The sequence below is a fragment of the Parasteatoda tepidariorum genome, chromosome 10, assembly GCF_043381705.1.
Source record: "Parasteatoda tepidariorum isolate YZ-2023 chromosome 10, CAS_Ptep_4.0, whole genome shotgun sequence".
NCBI lineage: Eukaryota > Metazoa > Arthropoda > Arachnida > Araneae > Theridiidae > Parasteatoda > Parasteatoda tepidariorum.
The window spans coordinates 43,459,121-43,476,279 of record NC_092213.1 but is presented as its reverse complement, the minus strand read 5'-3'; the positions used below and the strand labels follow the sequence as shown (position 1 = coordinate 43,476,279).

General features: G+C 28.1%; 1 protein-coding gene across 1 annotated transcript in view; it reads right to left on the bottom strand.

The window, feature by feature from the left end:
• Positions 1 to 4,558: 4,558 nt before the first annotated feature.
• LOC107457472 (flap endonuclease 1) overlaps positions 4,559 to 17,159 on the bottom strand; it is a 15,687-nt gene continuing 3,086 nt past the window's right edge. Inside the window, exons 2-9 of the mRNA XM_043047975.2 lie at positions 15,823 to 16,589; positions 14,922 to 14,976; positions 12,797 to 12,857; positions 12,537 to 12,723; positions 11,370 to 11,546; positions 9,647 to 9,792; positions 6,246 to 6,448; positions 4,559 to 5,072 (exon numbers count right to left, since the gene is read on the bottom strand). Of these exons, the coding sequence (XP_042903909.1) occupies positions 5,062 to 5,072; positions 6,246 to 6,448; positions 9,647 to 9,792; positions 11,370 to 11,546; positions 12,537 to 12,723; positions 12,797 to 12,857; positions 14,922 to 14,976; positions 15,823 to 16,581 (1,599 nt within the window). The 5' untranslated portion in view covers positions 16,582 to 16,589 and the 3' untranslated portion in view covers positions 4,559 to 5,061. The remainder of the gene's footprint in view (positions 5,073 to 6,245; positions 6,449 to 9,646; positions 9,793 to 11,369; positions 11,547 to 12,536; positions 12,724 to 12,796; positions 12,858 to 14,921; positions 14,977 to 15,822; positions 16,590 to 17,159) is intronic.

The window sequence follows — 17,159 nt, the reverse complement described above, 5'->3', positions numbered from 1 at the left end:
AGCAGGCTCGTTGGCAAGAGAAGAAATGCTACGTTTAGTGGCATAGTTTAATGGCATTAGTTTTTTACTTAATTTCAATTCAATTATATTCTCACTCAACGAAATCATTGAATATCGGACAGGATGAGATTATCTAACTAATATAACCTGTAGAGGCACCAAAATAAATTAAATTTTACATGATAACCTGCAAATTACTACATACAGAAGCCAATCGAGAACGACACACGCGCGTGACGTCGCTTACAAGAGTATCCAATTAAACCTGATTTAAAACCTGGTCATGCATAAATCATTTCTCAAGTTGCAAGTATCCAATTCTTCATTTCCCCCTCCATTTATTTTTATTATTCTAAAGCAGTGGATCAAAGTCGCGGTTTTAAACTGCTTAAAATATAAATAAATAAAATAAATAAATAAACGAAAATTAAAAAAAAGAAAGAACTAGGAAATAAAATATAAAAAACACATCGGTGTATATTCACAATTTTCTTTTTAAATATTCCTGCTACGAATTTTTTCAACTAAAGTCAGTCGAGCATTGAAACAACTACACAAATGGAATAAAAATAAAACCTATATATAGATATATATATACATCGTAACTCTCAGCTTAATCTGCAGAACTAGCATTTTAGAAACGTATCTAAGTCGAACGACATTAGTTTCTAACTAAATTGCCCAATTCTTTCCTTAGGTGGCAGAATAGCTTAATATCGAAAAGATCAGGATTATGTTACTACTGTAACTAGTTTAAGTGCTTAAATAAATTAAATCTTATATATAATTGGTTTGGTAAATATGAAGACAAACCATTTGCATATAACTTCAGTTTATAACTAATTGGAATCGTCGCATTTTCTGTATCTAAAACATAAATGTTGTTACAAACTTTTCAGCATAATATACTGTTTTGAAAGCCTTTCTGATGAAACGAATGTCCATTAACTTCGTCTAATTTAGCCCATCTTAATTGTACTCCGGCTACTTTAACGTACGCTTTTAGCGAGTTACAATTTCGCACTTAGTTCCTTTTCTGCATGATAATTAGCTATTAGTGGTGGGCAGCATAATAGAACAACCTGGCCTCCAGACATTCAAGTCAAGAAAGTCAGTTTGACAACTACCAGAATTGATTCCTAAAGTTTCAAGTAATCTCATTCCGGAAGCTTGACAGCTACGAGAGAAGTTTCAGAAGTTGTTTTAGTTTAAATTTTAATGACGCATTTGTAACAAAGAGTTCTGCTGATGAAATTTTTGGGCAACGAGCGACTTATCCGAATTATTGTATTCGGAACCAAACTATTACTTAAGACTTATTTTATAATTTGTAAATTAATAATATTTGTAGTGAGTATTCCTCTAATATCACTAATTTACAATGTGATAATATCAACTATAGTTAGGCATTAATTAATAAAATATTATTAGCAAAGCATGTTATAACAACTGCTATTTTTTTTAAAACGAACTAACAATAACTTATTTTTTTATTAACCATTGCATTCATTAAAATTGCAAAATTGCGTTTCATTGAAATTTAAGGGATTTTACATTTAATGTTCTTCTTTTAACGGTATGATGAGACATAGTTTTTGAACTTGTATGTAAAATAAATTAATTTTTAATTCAAATTATATAATTTTAAGATTGGACATAAGAAATAAAAAATAAGACCATGATAATTAAGTACTATACAATATCGTCAAAATCAAAACTTTAGATACAAAAATTTATCAATAATAAATTTTTTATAGTAAATAAATTATAATAATTTTAGTTGCTGTACTAGCTAAATGTAGAAAATGTGAAGCCGTGTGATAAATTTGTCAAATACTTTATGTTCCAGGAAAATATAACAACTTTTACCTTACACTTACTTACTTTTTAATTGTTATTTAGAATGGAGTGAATTCCAGATGTCGGAAGGCAAGTTTTCCATAAGATAGATATTTCAATATATCAAACACGATCAATCTTGTTTTTTTTTTTTCTTTTTGGATCTTGCATGCTTCTCTCGACCTATTTAAACTTTTCCATTTTCATCTTGCAATTATAGCGTCATCTGTGAACTAAAATGTAAAACCTTCAGGTTGAGGTATTATTTCTGGTAAATCCAAATCTGCAATAAAAATCCGTACCAATAAATGATTTTAATGTATACTCAGGAAGTAGGTAGGGAAATCACGTTTGGTATCATTGAATTAATCCTTATTTTGGAAAAAAATTTAGGCATTAGTTAATTAATTAGTTGGCATTATTTAATAAAATATTGTAAGCAAAGCACGTTATACCAACTATTTTTTTTAATAATAACTTATTTATTCTTAATCAATGCATTTATTAAAAATGCAAAAATTCGTTTCATTGAAATTTAAGTAATTTTACATTTATTTTCTTTTTTACACTGTATGATAAGACATAGTTTTTGAAATTTTTTGCGCAAATTTAATTATTTTTAAATCCAAAATATATAATTTTAATATTGGAAATTATAAATAAATTGTAAGACTATCATGATTGAGTGATACACAGTATCGTCAAAACCAAAATGAAAACTTTAGCTACAAAAATTTATTAACAATAAATTTTTCAAGCTAAATAAATTATAATAACTTTAGTTTTAGTTGCTATACTAGCAAAATATTGAAAATGTGAAGCTGTTTGATAAATTTGTCAAATACTTCAGGTTCCAGGAGTTATACAGCAACAGGAAGTTATACTTACACTTACTTTTTAATTGTGATTTTGAAGATGGAGTGAATCCCCGGGATTGGATGTTGAGATTGTTATTAGATAGATATTTCAATATATCAAACACGACTATTCATGCTTTTTTTTCTGTTTTTAAATGCATTTCTCATTGTATTTCAACTTTTTCACCTTTTTCTTAACCAACACTTTTTTAGTTCACAGCACCATACGTGAACTAAAATGTAAAACCTTAAGTTTAAATTTCACGTATTTTATCTGGCAAATCCAAATCTGCAATGAAAAATGGGGTAACAATAAAAGAATTTAGTGTTGACACCACACTCACAAGATAGTTTGGAAAATCATTTTTGATATCATTGAACAAATCTTAACCTTGGAGAAAATTTACATTTACATTTCAAATATTTTGAAAATGATAATAACTCCTAACATGCTTGACCATTTCCTATCTTCAAACATCCCGTAAAAAAATTCAACTTTTAACCTGTGCATACTTATTTTGTTATATTATTTTGATATGTTTTTCTTTGAAAATAGAAATACATATTTTACATATTGGTTCGAAACAAAAAATAATTTGAGCTTCAACTTTTTATAGGAAGTTTCAGAAGAAATAATCCAATTTCAAAAAATATTGAAGACATTACTTCAGAATTTTCTAATGTGACAAGTCCAATCAAGAAATATTATAGCCCATAGTCAAGAGATATTATAAGTGTATACAAAATTTGAAGAATCTGATATAATTTGTATGGTCAAAAGACCAGTGGCCCCCATCCCCCCCAAGCTCTTGGGCGCATTTACCCCCCCCCCCAAAAAAAATTGCTAACTTCTCCCTTCCATGTTAGCTTGTTCGAAATAGTTCTACTTTGCTTGCATTCTACTCATAATATGACAATGCTTCTTTCATTTATGTACTTTAAAAAAAAATTCTCTCCTCTAAATTCCCCCCCCCAAACTATTTGTTTTATTTAGTGTAAAAATCCCCCCCAAGCTTTAAGTGGGCTCATCCTGCGCCCACCTTCCCCCCTGATGGGAAACCCTGCAAAAGACACAGACAGTGTCAAGAACAGTGTGAAACATTTACAATAACTTTCGTATTTATTTCCTAAGAAACAAGTTTTTTAAATTTACTTTTTTAATAGAAGAAAACTTAAAAAACAAGCATAAGAAAAATAAAACTTCTGGATAAACTCCTTACCTTTTTAATTTCAAATTGACAAACTGAGTTTACAAATTCATTTTATCACTAACTAAGAGTTTCCTCCCCCCCCCCTTTTTATACAAGTTTGATTAAAAATAAATTAAAAATTTTTTAATTTTATACAACCATTGATTTTATTCTACAAGTTCCGTTTATATTTCTTTCTAAAAAAATCAAGAAAAAGTAAAATTTTGATGGATATTGCTGAGCCTTTAAATAATTTTAAAAATAAACGAAGGCAAAAACTAGCAAAGCAAGAACTACAATTAAAAATTGTAGAAAAAAATCAGCCCTAGAATGAAATATGTCAGTATTAAATGCTCTTTCAAATACTATGCATCTTTTGCAAATTTGATAATTCAAGAGAAATTCAGAAAAAATTAAGAGGAAATTTTACTATATAACTAAGCATTTGTCAATTAGAGTCTCAATAACTTAGCTTTTCTTTAAAATAAAAAATGTATAAAAATAAGCAAGTTTTAATATTCATTTTGTGCATTGACTGATTAGCAAGAGTAATACTGATTGACGTTTAGTTGTCTACAAATTATAAGTTTAATATTTAACAACAACATTTAAAAAAAATTATTTATTTTAAATACTTCAGCAACAGTGTTGAAAAAATAATAGAAGCTAGAATATTTTGAAATAACATTTTATTTCATTACATCATTTCATTTATTATAAATAAATTATCAATTTACACAAGCAGAATATTTGCTCACTTCTGAACGCTAATGTAAACAATCAATCATCAATACTTTTGTTCATCATAGGTGAATTTGAATTAAAATTTATCAATTAATAAATGTCAAAACATCTGAATTAAATTCATATAGTATTGCATTATAAGTACAGTTCAAAGTAATGTGCTGCAATTCAAAATGCATCTTTAATGTATATTTTCTTAACTGGATATTCTTCAACAACTCTCACCTATCTTTTACTCTTTCTGCATCCCCAAGTAAATTTCATTTTCCGAATTTGGTAGATAGATGTAATAGCAATTTGTAGTTACATATCTTGTTCATCAAGAATATACTGTTCGTTGAGAAATTGCACTTCTTAAATCTGTAGTATCTGGAGGGAAAATTTCTTTTATATCTTTTATATATTTTATTATAATTACAAGGCTTCCAGCATTAAGAGTACCCTAAAATAATAATTGATTTATAACACTTAACATAATAAAATAAAAAACATATTAGAGTGTCAACAATAACCCTAACAATATTAAAACAATAAAAAATGTTTAAAAAAATAATATTTAACATTTAAAGCCAGTATAACTTTTATATCGAAAGAAAAAAATTACTTTCAAACAATAAAAATTATTGTTATAAAACATGCAAATTTTTTATTTTTGTTTCCTGAGGTCTTTAAAAGAGAAATATATCATTGATTCATGATAAAATAATACCTATAGCAGATTATTTATGAAAAATTAATTATTAAAAATTCAACTATAATTATGTACCAAAGAAAATGGATTTTGACAAGCAGATTTTTAAAAACCAATACTAAGTCTCTAAAAATAAAAATTATAATAAACTTATTTAATTTCATAGGAAATCAAAGAAAATTTGACATGTTTAAGCACTTAAACTAAGCACTCTTTGTCAGGAAGACACAATGTGAAGAACAAATGAATGCAGAACAAATTTAAATAAAAGCTGAAGTTGCCAGTTAAAAAAAAAAAAAAAAAAAAAAAAAAAAAAAAAAAAAAAAAAAAAAAAAAAAAAANAAAAAAAAAAAAAAGAAAGAAAAAAAAAGGACATTAAAAGGGAAAGAGCCTTGGTAGCCAAGGGGCAGTGGACTAATCTGGGAAGAATACAAATGCACTGTTAGGTGAGACAAAATTGAGGGCATTTGCTTTAGAATTAGCATTAAATATTTTTATTTCATTTTACATACGAGATTGATCAGCATACCAATTTTTGGGTTTACAATTATTAATGCTTGACTCCATAACCTTGAACTCAATTCAGAAGATAAGGGAACTTCTAAATCAAGCATTGAGACAAACTAGCCTTCTTGGAGGATTTTAATGATGGAAATACTCCAAATTTGTGTTACATATAAAGAAAAGCTATGAAAACCTCCCACTGTTAGCCTAATTGCAAGGGGATCAACATTCATTTGAATGAAAGGAGACCCAGAAGGCTTAAAAGGAGCTGATGTATCAGGAATAGTGGTGTCTCTTAAATTAAATTTATAGCAGAGGTCCCAATAATGTGTAACCTTTGATGATTTGTAAACTGAAAAATGTATTTAAATTTTTGCTACAAAAATATTTATAAAAATTTCATTTTTAAAAAATCATTACCAGGAGGTAACCAGGGAGGCTTGTCATTAAAAGTCATTGAATAATTGTCATCTTGAAAATATTTTCTTTCTAACCATTCCTGAAAGATTTCTTGAGATTCTTTATCTCTTTGCAGTTTTTGTTCATTAGCTTCTTTCTCTTTTTGCATAAGCCAAGCCTTCTTTTCTTTTTCCTTTTTAGATACATTTAACTTTCTCATTTTCCTACAAAAAAAAATGGAATGATGGCAATTCAATTAAAATAAAAGATAAACTATGACATAAACGAAACAAACAATACACTGTCTCCAATAATATAATAACTTATCTGAATGATTTTTAAATTTTTGAATTGTGGTTACTTACAGTTAATATCAATTTAAATGCATGACTATACTTCAAAAAATAGAAAACGTTGAATAATTGCTGATGCTTGAGATTATTAACTTAGAGTATGACCAAACAAGGGCACAGTTAAAATAAAAAGTACTGAATTAACAAGCTGGTGCAATGTTTTCAAAATATATTCAGATATTAATGAATTTGCACAAAAGACATTACTTCTGTCAAACAGAATTTTTAGCAAAGCACTTTTCGCATCAAAAACAACAAAAAATATGGATAAATCACATTCCTATGTAACTTGTCTAGTAGGAAAACTCGCTCAAGTTATTCAGACTTTCTTTCTTTTTTTCTTTTTTTTGCTACTTTAAAATACCTTCTATAACTGACGCAATTTTCATTTTCAAAAGGAAACAGAGGATAGTTATAGTCTCATTAGTAACAGATATTATTTTCATTTAGGAAAAAAAAAAGCATGAACACATTTATAATACTTACTCAAATGCTGATTAAATGGATGACCATACACAAGTAAAAAAAAACAGGCAATTATAAAAAATAATACAGAAACATAGTTTTATTGACACGGGTGCAAAAACTGCAGTTAAAGTAATTTAATTCTCTTGAAAATAAATTATTTTACAAGAATTTGAATAATAACACAAAATACAATTAATTAACCAACATAAACAAAATATCATATTGGCAATATTTAAACAACTTTTACAAACTGTGATTGAAGCTACCATGTCAATTATTTGAAACAATATGCATTCATTATTACTTATTTTTAGTTCACAACTTCAAATGTAGTTTCCTACATAAAGAGGAGTTAGCAATGACTATTGTTAAAAACATTTCAAAAACCTTTTCTAGCAGCATCCTTGTAGACTTGATTTTGGACATATAATAAATATGGTAATTCAGGTATTAAAGATAATGGTAGAAAGATATACATTGATTCTAGTTTAAAATCAATAAGCACATCTAAAATATGAGTAATTTATTAATAGTTTATTATTTAAGTAAAAAAAAAAAAACTTTCATTCCGCTAAAATTGTCAAACTATTCATTGCTTTTCATAGGCATAATATCTTTTGTGTTATTTGGTTCCTGATCAAATATCAACTCATAATAAATTAGACCTGTTAAAAGATTTTTTTTTAAAAAATCAATGATTAACGAGTGCAAGTTTTAATGACCTAATAGTCAATATCTGCTATAGTTTTTCCGTCAGCAAAATCTGAGTAATAATCAAAGGCTAATTCAAAAAGTAAATAAAAAAATTAACAAATACCATTAAGTTTTATCTGAAGAAAGCAAATCCACCGAGATGGTTTAATAAGTACTTAGCTACAAATTTTGCTCAAATAAAAAAAAAATATGAAACAAAATTAATAGACTCATTAAAAAATGATGAACATAAAAACGTAATTAAAGGATAAAAGAACAAACTTAATGCTCATTTAAAATGTTTGTTACTTATTTAAATATTAATAAAGATAACCAAAGGAGAAAAAAAGTGTTTTAATTAATGAGATTTAAAAACCTAAGCTTAATCAAAATACAAGCTACAAAAAGAAACTAAGATAATTATAATTATTTCTTAAAAACGAAAATTCTGTTATATCAAAAATGAAATCAATGAAACACAAAATCACTTAGATCAGTCAAAATTATCGAATAAAACTGAAAAAATCTAGTAAAATATAGTTTCTGAATTAAAATAAATGTTTATCTAAAAGGTAGCAATTACTTATAAATGGCATTACATAGTCAATATGAGAAAACAGAGTTATAAACTAAATCTGACAAAAGAAATGGAAAAATGTAAAAAAGTACCTATGTATGTTATGGTTGTGGAGTCAATGTTTACTAAACAAGGCAAATTCTTTAAAAAAAAAAATAATAAAAAAAGAAAGAAAGAATAGTCAGACCTTAAAATCACGAACCACGATGGCACAAGTTTTTTGAAACATGAAGAGCAGGGCCGTCTGAATAACATGAAGGCCCCCTGGGCACAGAATTGTTTTGGGCCCTTATGACAGGTCATACTACTTAAAATAGAACTAAAAAAACTTCACATACATAAAATAAAGCATTTTTAATATATGCAATAATTTGAACAAATTTAAATACATTTCGATTTCCCCAAAAAACTGAATCCACATAAAAACTTCATTGGAACGTAGAAAAATAAATTTCGGTAGCCTTTTTTAGCTTCCTGAGTGCCTGGGGGCCCTCGGGTACTGCCCAGGTGTGCCCATGCCTAAAGACGGTACTGATGAAGAGGATTAATTCCTGCATGCTTGCTATATTGTTAAAGAGAAGAAAAAAAAGTCGCTTACCTGAATGCTTTTCCCGGTGACCCTAGATCTCACGAAACATTTTTAATCACTAAAAAAGATACCAGTTTTCTAAAGAATTTAAAAAGCTCTCTTGAATTCAAATTCTTAAAACATTTCTTGAATGATTTTAAAAATCATTTCTTGAAACACCATAATAAAAAATAAACTGCCAACAAACTGCATTTTGTTTGAAAAAAAAGTTGATTGAGCCATACATTTTAAAGAAGTAATCATGCAAAATGTGTGCATGCATTCATTATAAAACAAAAAACTTTCTTAGTTAGAAAATCTAAAACAAATTGACATTTCTGAGGAAGTAGTTACCATAGACGAAAATGTTTCAGTACGTGGTAATTGGTAAGTATTAGACATATTAAACAGCATCTACAGATATATCAGAAAGAAAATAACAAAACAGAAAAACTTCAGAAAAATGTAAAATCAATAAAAGAAACATTTTTTTTTTTAAATTTATGAACAACTTTAAAATGTCAATACAGTTAAAATTTTGACTGAATTGTTAAAAAAAAAAATCTTAATTTAAATCATTTGATTTTTGAAGGTGCAAATTTTTGATATCAAGAAATTTTTAGTGTCTTCCTTTGAAATAAATTTAAAATTGTAACACTGAGATTTGGCTGCAATAATAATTACTCTTCTTCCTTTCGCTGAAACAGCACACTAAATAACATAACATAATTTTAAAAACTATAGTAAAACTGAAAATAATAACCATTCAATATAAGCTGATTCCGCCCTTTCTTTTTTGATTTCCTCATTCATCAATGAAGACATTCGTTTTTGTAACTTTTCATTATGCTGCTTCATTGCATTCTGTTTAAGGATTTCTTCTTTCTGATTCTTCCATGATTTGAAAGCCTACAAAAATATATCTTTATGCTCACTATTTTCATATTTATTGAAATATATTTTAGAGCTATAATGTTATAAGAAAGATTTTATAGTTTGTGTCTCATATAGCTTAAGAACAGTCTGTATTGAGGTTTGGCGGTTACGATAAAGATAATAAGGAGAAATTTTAGTTCTCAAACCTAAAATAAAATCATTAAATTAGTCTGTTTAAGCAGGTCATGCAGCAAATAAATTTTTGTCATAGGAAAAATAGTGCAATGTATTGGTTCAATTTAAACAATAGATAATTCTTTTTTTTCCTCTTTCAGTAATCTATATGATAACAGTAGGGGGTGTTTGCTAACTTGCAGCTTTCTTTTATCAGAAGCAAGTGACTCAAGGAATCGCTTTTTCCTGATAGCTTTGGAATCAACATGATGATATCATTGAATTAGAATTTTTAAAGCTACATAGTACTACAAGTTTGTTTAAAGTTACATTTTCTAAACGTGTATCAACCTCACTAATGGGTAGTCAACAATCTGAAAACAATTGAAATTTTTTCTTTAAAAAAATTTGTCATATAAGAAACAGAATAAATGGAAAAAATTGCTGCACTTTCGTGAATTTTTCCTATCATTCAAAAGTTGGTTCAGAATTAATTTGGGAAAAGTCGTATTTTTAAAATTCGATTTCTCAAGAACTATCGACGATTTAGCTCACATTTTGTATTTGCCATATAAAATTAAATTCTTTCAAATAATGTGAAAATTTGTCTACATTACAATTCGAAATTTCTTTGACCATTCCTAATTTAAATAATAAATATTTACTAAAAGTTAATCTTTATACAAAATTAGCTTTGGATAAACAAATTTTATAATTGAATCTAAATTTTCTTACAATTTGTTTAAAAAATTCTCAAGATATAGTGAAATACACAAAAAGGAAAATTTACATTAGGGGATCTAAACTTTAGAGCCTGTTGACCAAACTGTAGGGATCATATTTCCCACATTGAGGGTGCCCCCTATATTTTGGAAATCAGAAATGCGAATCTGCCAAAAAAAGGTGTCTATTCAGAGAAAGTACGCTATTGTGTCTGATTTTGTAAATTAAAATATTGTCGGCGCTTATTAACTAGCATAGTTGAGGTCACCCCCTCAAATCATTAAGATTGAATCCCATATTGTGAAAATCTGATCATTAGATCAAAAGTTATTCCGGATAATCTTCTTTTTTTTTAGTTTATTGACATTTCTCACTATTCAGTTGATGCAAACAAGGTTTGCATCAGCACCATATAATACAAAAAAAAAGTTTGCTCAATCTTGAAAAACAAGGTTTTTAGGTGTAAGTTAAGTTTAGTTTATAGTTAAGTTTATTTCATTGCTATAACAAGGTGTTGGAATAATTTAAAGATTAAAGGCAGTTGATGCAAACAAGGTTTGTATCAGCATCATATGATACCAAAAAAAAAGTTTGCTCCAACCTTGAAAAACAAGGTTTTTTTGTTGTAAGTTAAGTTTAGTTTACAGTTAAGTTTATTTCAAGGCTATAACAAGGTGTTGGAATATTTTAAAGATTAAAAGCAAAATTGTTACCAATTCGCTTTCCTCCTTATCAGCTTTAGATTTTTCTCGTTGTTTATTTGATGATTGGATTTGTTTATCAACATGGCTTAAGTTTGCTTGTTTTTTCTTTCGAGTTACCCGCTTTCTTGATGCAAGAGGGCGTTGGATTACTTCAGCTTTCTTAGCAACAGATTCAGTCATGTGATCCTAAAAAAATGAAGAAAAATAAATAAATTAAGAAAGTTCAAAAGTCTCTTTAACAACAAGAATAAATTTTACTACTGAAGATCAAAATATTGGTTACTAGCTATACTAATAAATGAATAATAATTTTTGTCAATCATTATTTTGGGTTATCTATTGATCTGATTTCAATTTCTGTTTTACCTTTGAGCAGAAATCAATGCATACATATTATAAACTACAGTAATTGAGTTGTTGTATCTACACTAGTAGGTACAAATTTTTCTAGAATTCAAATATTAAAAATAAATATCGTTATTGTTTGATTTGAATTCAAACAAATATGGTCCTCATCATAGCTATGCTAAATTTAGCTGACATAAATGGCTGTGTGTCAATTTATTTACTAAGAAATAATATTAAATAAGCATGTGGAAACATTAAACATAACTGAAATCTAATGTATGTTAACCAAATAAATCTGGTGTATGCACTAGATATGAGATTGGGTTTGGTACTCTAAGAGTGAACTCAATAATTTGAGATTCTTAGCTAACTAAAGCTAGACCCTAAGAAATATTTTTGAATCAAAACACAAAACTATTCAATAATTCATGTATGGAAAGTGATAGCTAAAACTTGTGGCTATCAGTTAACAAATAAGTGCATACAAAATGTAAAATTACTTAAATCAAAACTTAAATAATTAAAAATAATTATCTAGGATAAATAAAATTTTTATTCATAATAATGTGTTAGATTTTTTTTTTATTTTTTATTATTCAATATAGTATTTCAAGCATAAAAATTTAAGATAAGTTCCTATATTTTTGGCTTGCTTTCAAATTATTTTTGTAGTCTTTAATTTAATTTAAAATTTCATTTTATACACAAAATATATAAAGAAGATATAATTTTGACAATGTTACACTTTTATTCTAAGTCTTAACATATTGCTGCTTTTTTTTATCAGTATTATTATAAAAATACTGATAAGAAAAATTAAGAACTTACAGATCTTTCACTAGTTTTATTTCTTGTGTGCTTCTTTGCAAGATATTCCCATTTCTTTACTGTACTCCAAGCTTCCCAAACAGCTTGTTTTATTTGCAAAGCATTTGAAAATGTTAAATCAGTATTGTTCAACAACTCATTAATTTTTTCAGATTGTTTCGGAAGCATTCCTTTATCACACCTATAGCTGTAAAATAAAACTATAAATTAAATTAAATATATGGTTTAAAAAAATTTTACATTAAAGACAGAAAACTTACATCTTTTTTTCAGATGATATTGCTCCAAAAGCATCAAATTCGGTTTTAGAGTCATACAGCCCTACAAAATTATGAAACATTTTCAGAAGTCTCCAAAATGCTTAAACAGATAGTTCTATGTTTGTGATAATAAATTTCAAAACATTTCAATCTGCAATATGTCTAAATAAATTTTTCCTTTGCCCACCATTGGTACAAAGGAAATAAGCCTGGAGATACTTTGACTCTTTCCTTTGTAAGGAGAGTCTGCACCACCCTCTCCTGCCAAGGTACTGACCATCCAAAAGGTTGACTATTTTCTGCAGGAACTAAAACCTACCCCCTCTGCCCTAAATGCCATATACACCGGGCTTCTGCCGATCATATCCTGGACTGTCTTGGTCTTCTCTGGGAAGACATCTACTCTACTCCTCTTTTGGTCTTCCATTGATTCTATTCGTTGATTCCATCCAGATCAACGGGTTAATAGGTCTAGTCTGACTTCATCAGGCCAGATTAGGATAAGCAACAACAACAACAAATAAATTGCACACTTTTAATTTTTGTTAACTTAGAAAAAGTTAGAGTAATGCATACCTGCCAATATTGAAAAAATAAAATAACGGAGATCTTACTAGCAATATTTTTAAGGCTACGAGTAAAGTTTTGAACATCACACATAATCATGCAAGTCAAAAAGAGAAATTCAAAATTGGAAATAATATAAGCACTTACATTTAGTGGAGTAAAAAATATGTGTATAAATCTTAATTTAAAGAAGATTTTTTCAAACCATCATTTATAATAACTTTAATTATTTTATAACCGTCATTGAACAGCTGACCTAATTTTGGGTTTACGACTACTAATGTTCAACTCCGTAGCCTTGTGATTTTGAAACCAATTCAGAAAACAAGGGAACTCCTGGTTCAAGGAGCGGGAGAAATTTGTCTTCTTGGAGGACTTTTTGATCGAACCAACTCGCATTTGCGTTAAATGGTGAGGAAAACCACCAAAACCTCCCATGGTTAGCCCCTGACGGCTAGGGGATTCTAACCAGATCTATCACTAAGGATATTTTACATCAGCACTGTGGTTGGTGCAAGCCTAATGTGGAATATGTATCAACCAGTCATAGCTGGGATTCAAACCAGGTTCACCTCATTGGAAGGCGAATGTTCTATCCCCTAAGCCAGCACGGCTGGACTTAAACTATTAACACTCAACATACTGCAGTTCTACCAATAGCACCATCTGTTAAGGAATAAGAAGTATTTTTGCCATCAGTGGATATTTTATCACCAATTTCTTTTTTTTTTAAATTCCTCAACAAATACGGAGAAATTTGAGAATATATGGGTAAGCGGGGAATAGTCATAAAATACAGGAGTCTTCGATAAAAAACAGACTTGGCAGGTATTGTAATGCAGTAAAGTAAAAAGAATAAATTTCTTTTATGAGTAAGATTTTCGAGAGTGATATATTTTGTTATCAATTTATTTTGAGATCTCATTTCAAAATTTACAAAACTCAACATTTATTTTTTTATCAAAAAGAAATCCTTACAGAAAGAAAAAAAAATTAAATGAATTTGGAATAAAGTGCATGGCAGAGATGAAGAAAAGAACATTACATAAATTACAGACAAGTTCAGATTCAGTGTTACTATGCATACTCTGCGGACAATCGAAAAAAGGAAAAGTCATCATAAATTTGGGTGCTTTTTTTTCATTCCGCTTTTTTGTTATGAAAAAAAAATCTAATTTATTGTTGACAACTAATCAAAAAGAGCAAGAATTCAAAATTATGCAATACGAGATGTAAAACATTAACATAATGAAACATCACAATGTTAGAGTGATGATACATTGCAATGCCAACCAGTCCTACTGCAAATTAACACAGGTAAGGATGAAAAGGAAACTGCTAGATAATAATTAATAATAAGAATAATTGTGTTTAACTTCAGAGGTAGTTGAATGACTCAATGCCAAAGAATAATATTTGTGAAACTATACTTTTAATAAAATAAGGGACTTTTTCATTTGTTTTGGTGTTAATATAAATTGTGTTAATATAATTTGCCAAAACACAAAAGATTTCAAGTATAAATAGAATAAAAACAAAATGAAAAAAAAAGGTTTACCTGTATCATCAGAAGTAGTTACATCAAATTTATTTTCAGAACCACCATGAACAATCTAAAAAATGATTAAGAAATCAAATGAAAAAGCTGTCATGAAAAATTAAAAATATAATGTTCTGTTACACAATAAGGGTACATTTAACAAGAAAAAAAACTAAACTAGCTAAACATTAAATCTGAACAAAGAAAATGAAAACAAATAAATAATAAATCCACAATAGAAATGAAATCAGGTATATTTCTGATGACTGAATTCGAGATCATGAATTTTTTTTTAAAAGCATTAACTTGAAATTACATATCATAATTAAATATTGAGGGTAGTAACTAAATAAAAGAAACAGTAATAAAAAAGAATGACATAAACCAGAAAAATAATCATTAATTACCAAACTTGCGTACTGAACTAGGAAAACAGCTGTTTTTTTCTAACATATATTATTTCTTTTATGCAGTCTTTTAGCTGCCAAGCTATAATACCAACTTTATAGCAATCAAATAGGGAGATTTTGCATTTTACACTAATCAATCAACAACGCTCTGCCCTTCACAAATCAACACTGTATATCCGAGTATTGGAGGACAATGTAGTCTGTATAATTAGCCAAAACAAACTCTTTTTGTCAGGAATTGAGCTCGTACTTTATGCTTTTGTGTACTAATTAATGAGGACATTTTATGCAATTACTCCGTTACACAGCTAACACTATGATTGTTGGTGACAAAATTTATGACTTACATTTCTTGCAATGTTTAAATCTATAATCTACAACATAGAAGTACTATTAAACACAGTACTTAAATAATAATTTTTACTGCCTGATGCAAAAATTTGTAAAGTTAAACACTAATAGAAAAAATAAGTACAAAAAAATAAATAAATAAAAAAGAAATGACTGACCTCAGATTTCTCATTCTGAATTTGGCAACTAAATTGAATAATTTGTTTTTCAACTTCAGTATTCAAATTATCCAGATTTTTTACTTGATTATTTACAGGCAAAGACTCCATTCTATCACTATGAGGTAACTCTTCTGATTGCGGCAAATTATCCTTCAATTTGAATTGTGACTCACTTGATACATTACTGTCAACATTCCCTTCATCATCAACACTCTTTCCATCATCAATAATATCTATAGCATCAACATTCTGTTTATCATCAACAATCTGTTCATCATCAATATTCTGTTCATCATCAATATTCTGTTCATCATCAATATTCTGTTCATCATCAACATTCTCGTCATCATCAACATTCTCGTCATCATCAACATTCCTGTCATCATCAACATTCTCGCCATCATCAGCATTCTCGTCATCATCGGCATTCTCATCAACATTCTCGTCATCATCAGCATTCTCTTCATCATCAACATAATCTTCAAAATTATCTTCATATATAGAGAATTCCTCATATTGAGATGAATTATCATTTTCACTATCTGAATTACTAATATTACTTTCAACATCATTGGAGTCTAGAAAATTTTGCTCAACAGTATCAGAGAATCTAACTTTCTTCTTTTGCTTTGGTGGTCCGTTCTCTTCTTCAGACTTTGTTGTTAAAGACATATCATTAGCATCATCCCATTCAAGTGACAAAAGGTGTTTCAAAGGATGACTTGATATGGTTTTATCAGATTCATTTGATTCCATAATGAATACTAAAAATAAAATAAAAAATCGATATACATATAAATTAAAGGTTACATAAAATTTGCACAGTTTCATCATGTTCGCGTGAATCTATAAGGGATAGTAAAAAAGTATGTGAATAAATTAAAAGTTAATGAACTAAATTAATAGTCATTTTTAGGAGAGAAAAAAACTATTTTCTTCAATTTTTATCAATACAGACAAAAATGTACTGAAGAGGTAGAAGACAGTTGTTCCAGGGCACATTTGAAATTCCTAACCTAAAGTGTAGTGTTTTTTAATCTAATTTTTGAAGGGGAAAAAAAGAGGAATTCTTTTTTACAAGGAAATTTATCTAACACAATTCTATAAACCGCAATTGTCCATAAACCACATTAACTTTGTGGGAGTAAACAAAGGAATTGCAATGAAAAAATACATGTAAGTGAGCAAGAAACTGTGGCAGGCTGTCGGAACTGTACTGAGAAAAGCTGAATAACCAAGGTCATACTTTGTTAAAGAAGGCAAACAAGTGCTTCGATCAGGGTTGGGTTTTTGACGTCAAAAAGTGGTTTTTGACATGACAAGGGATCATGGAA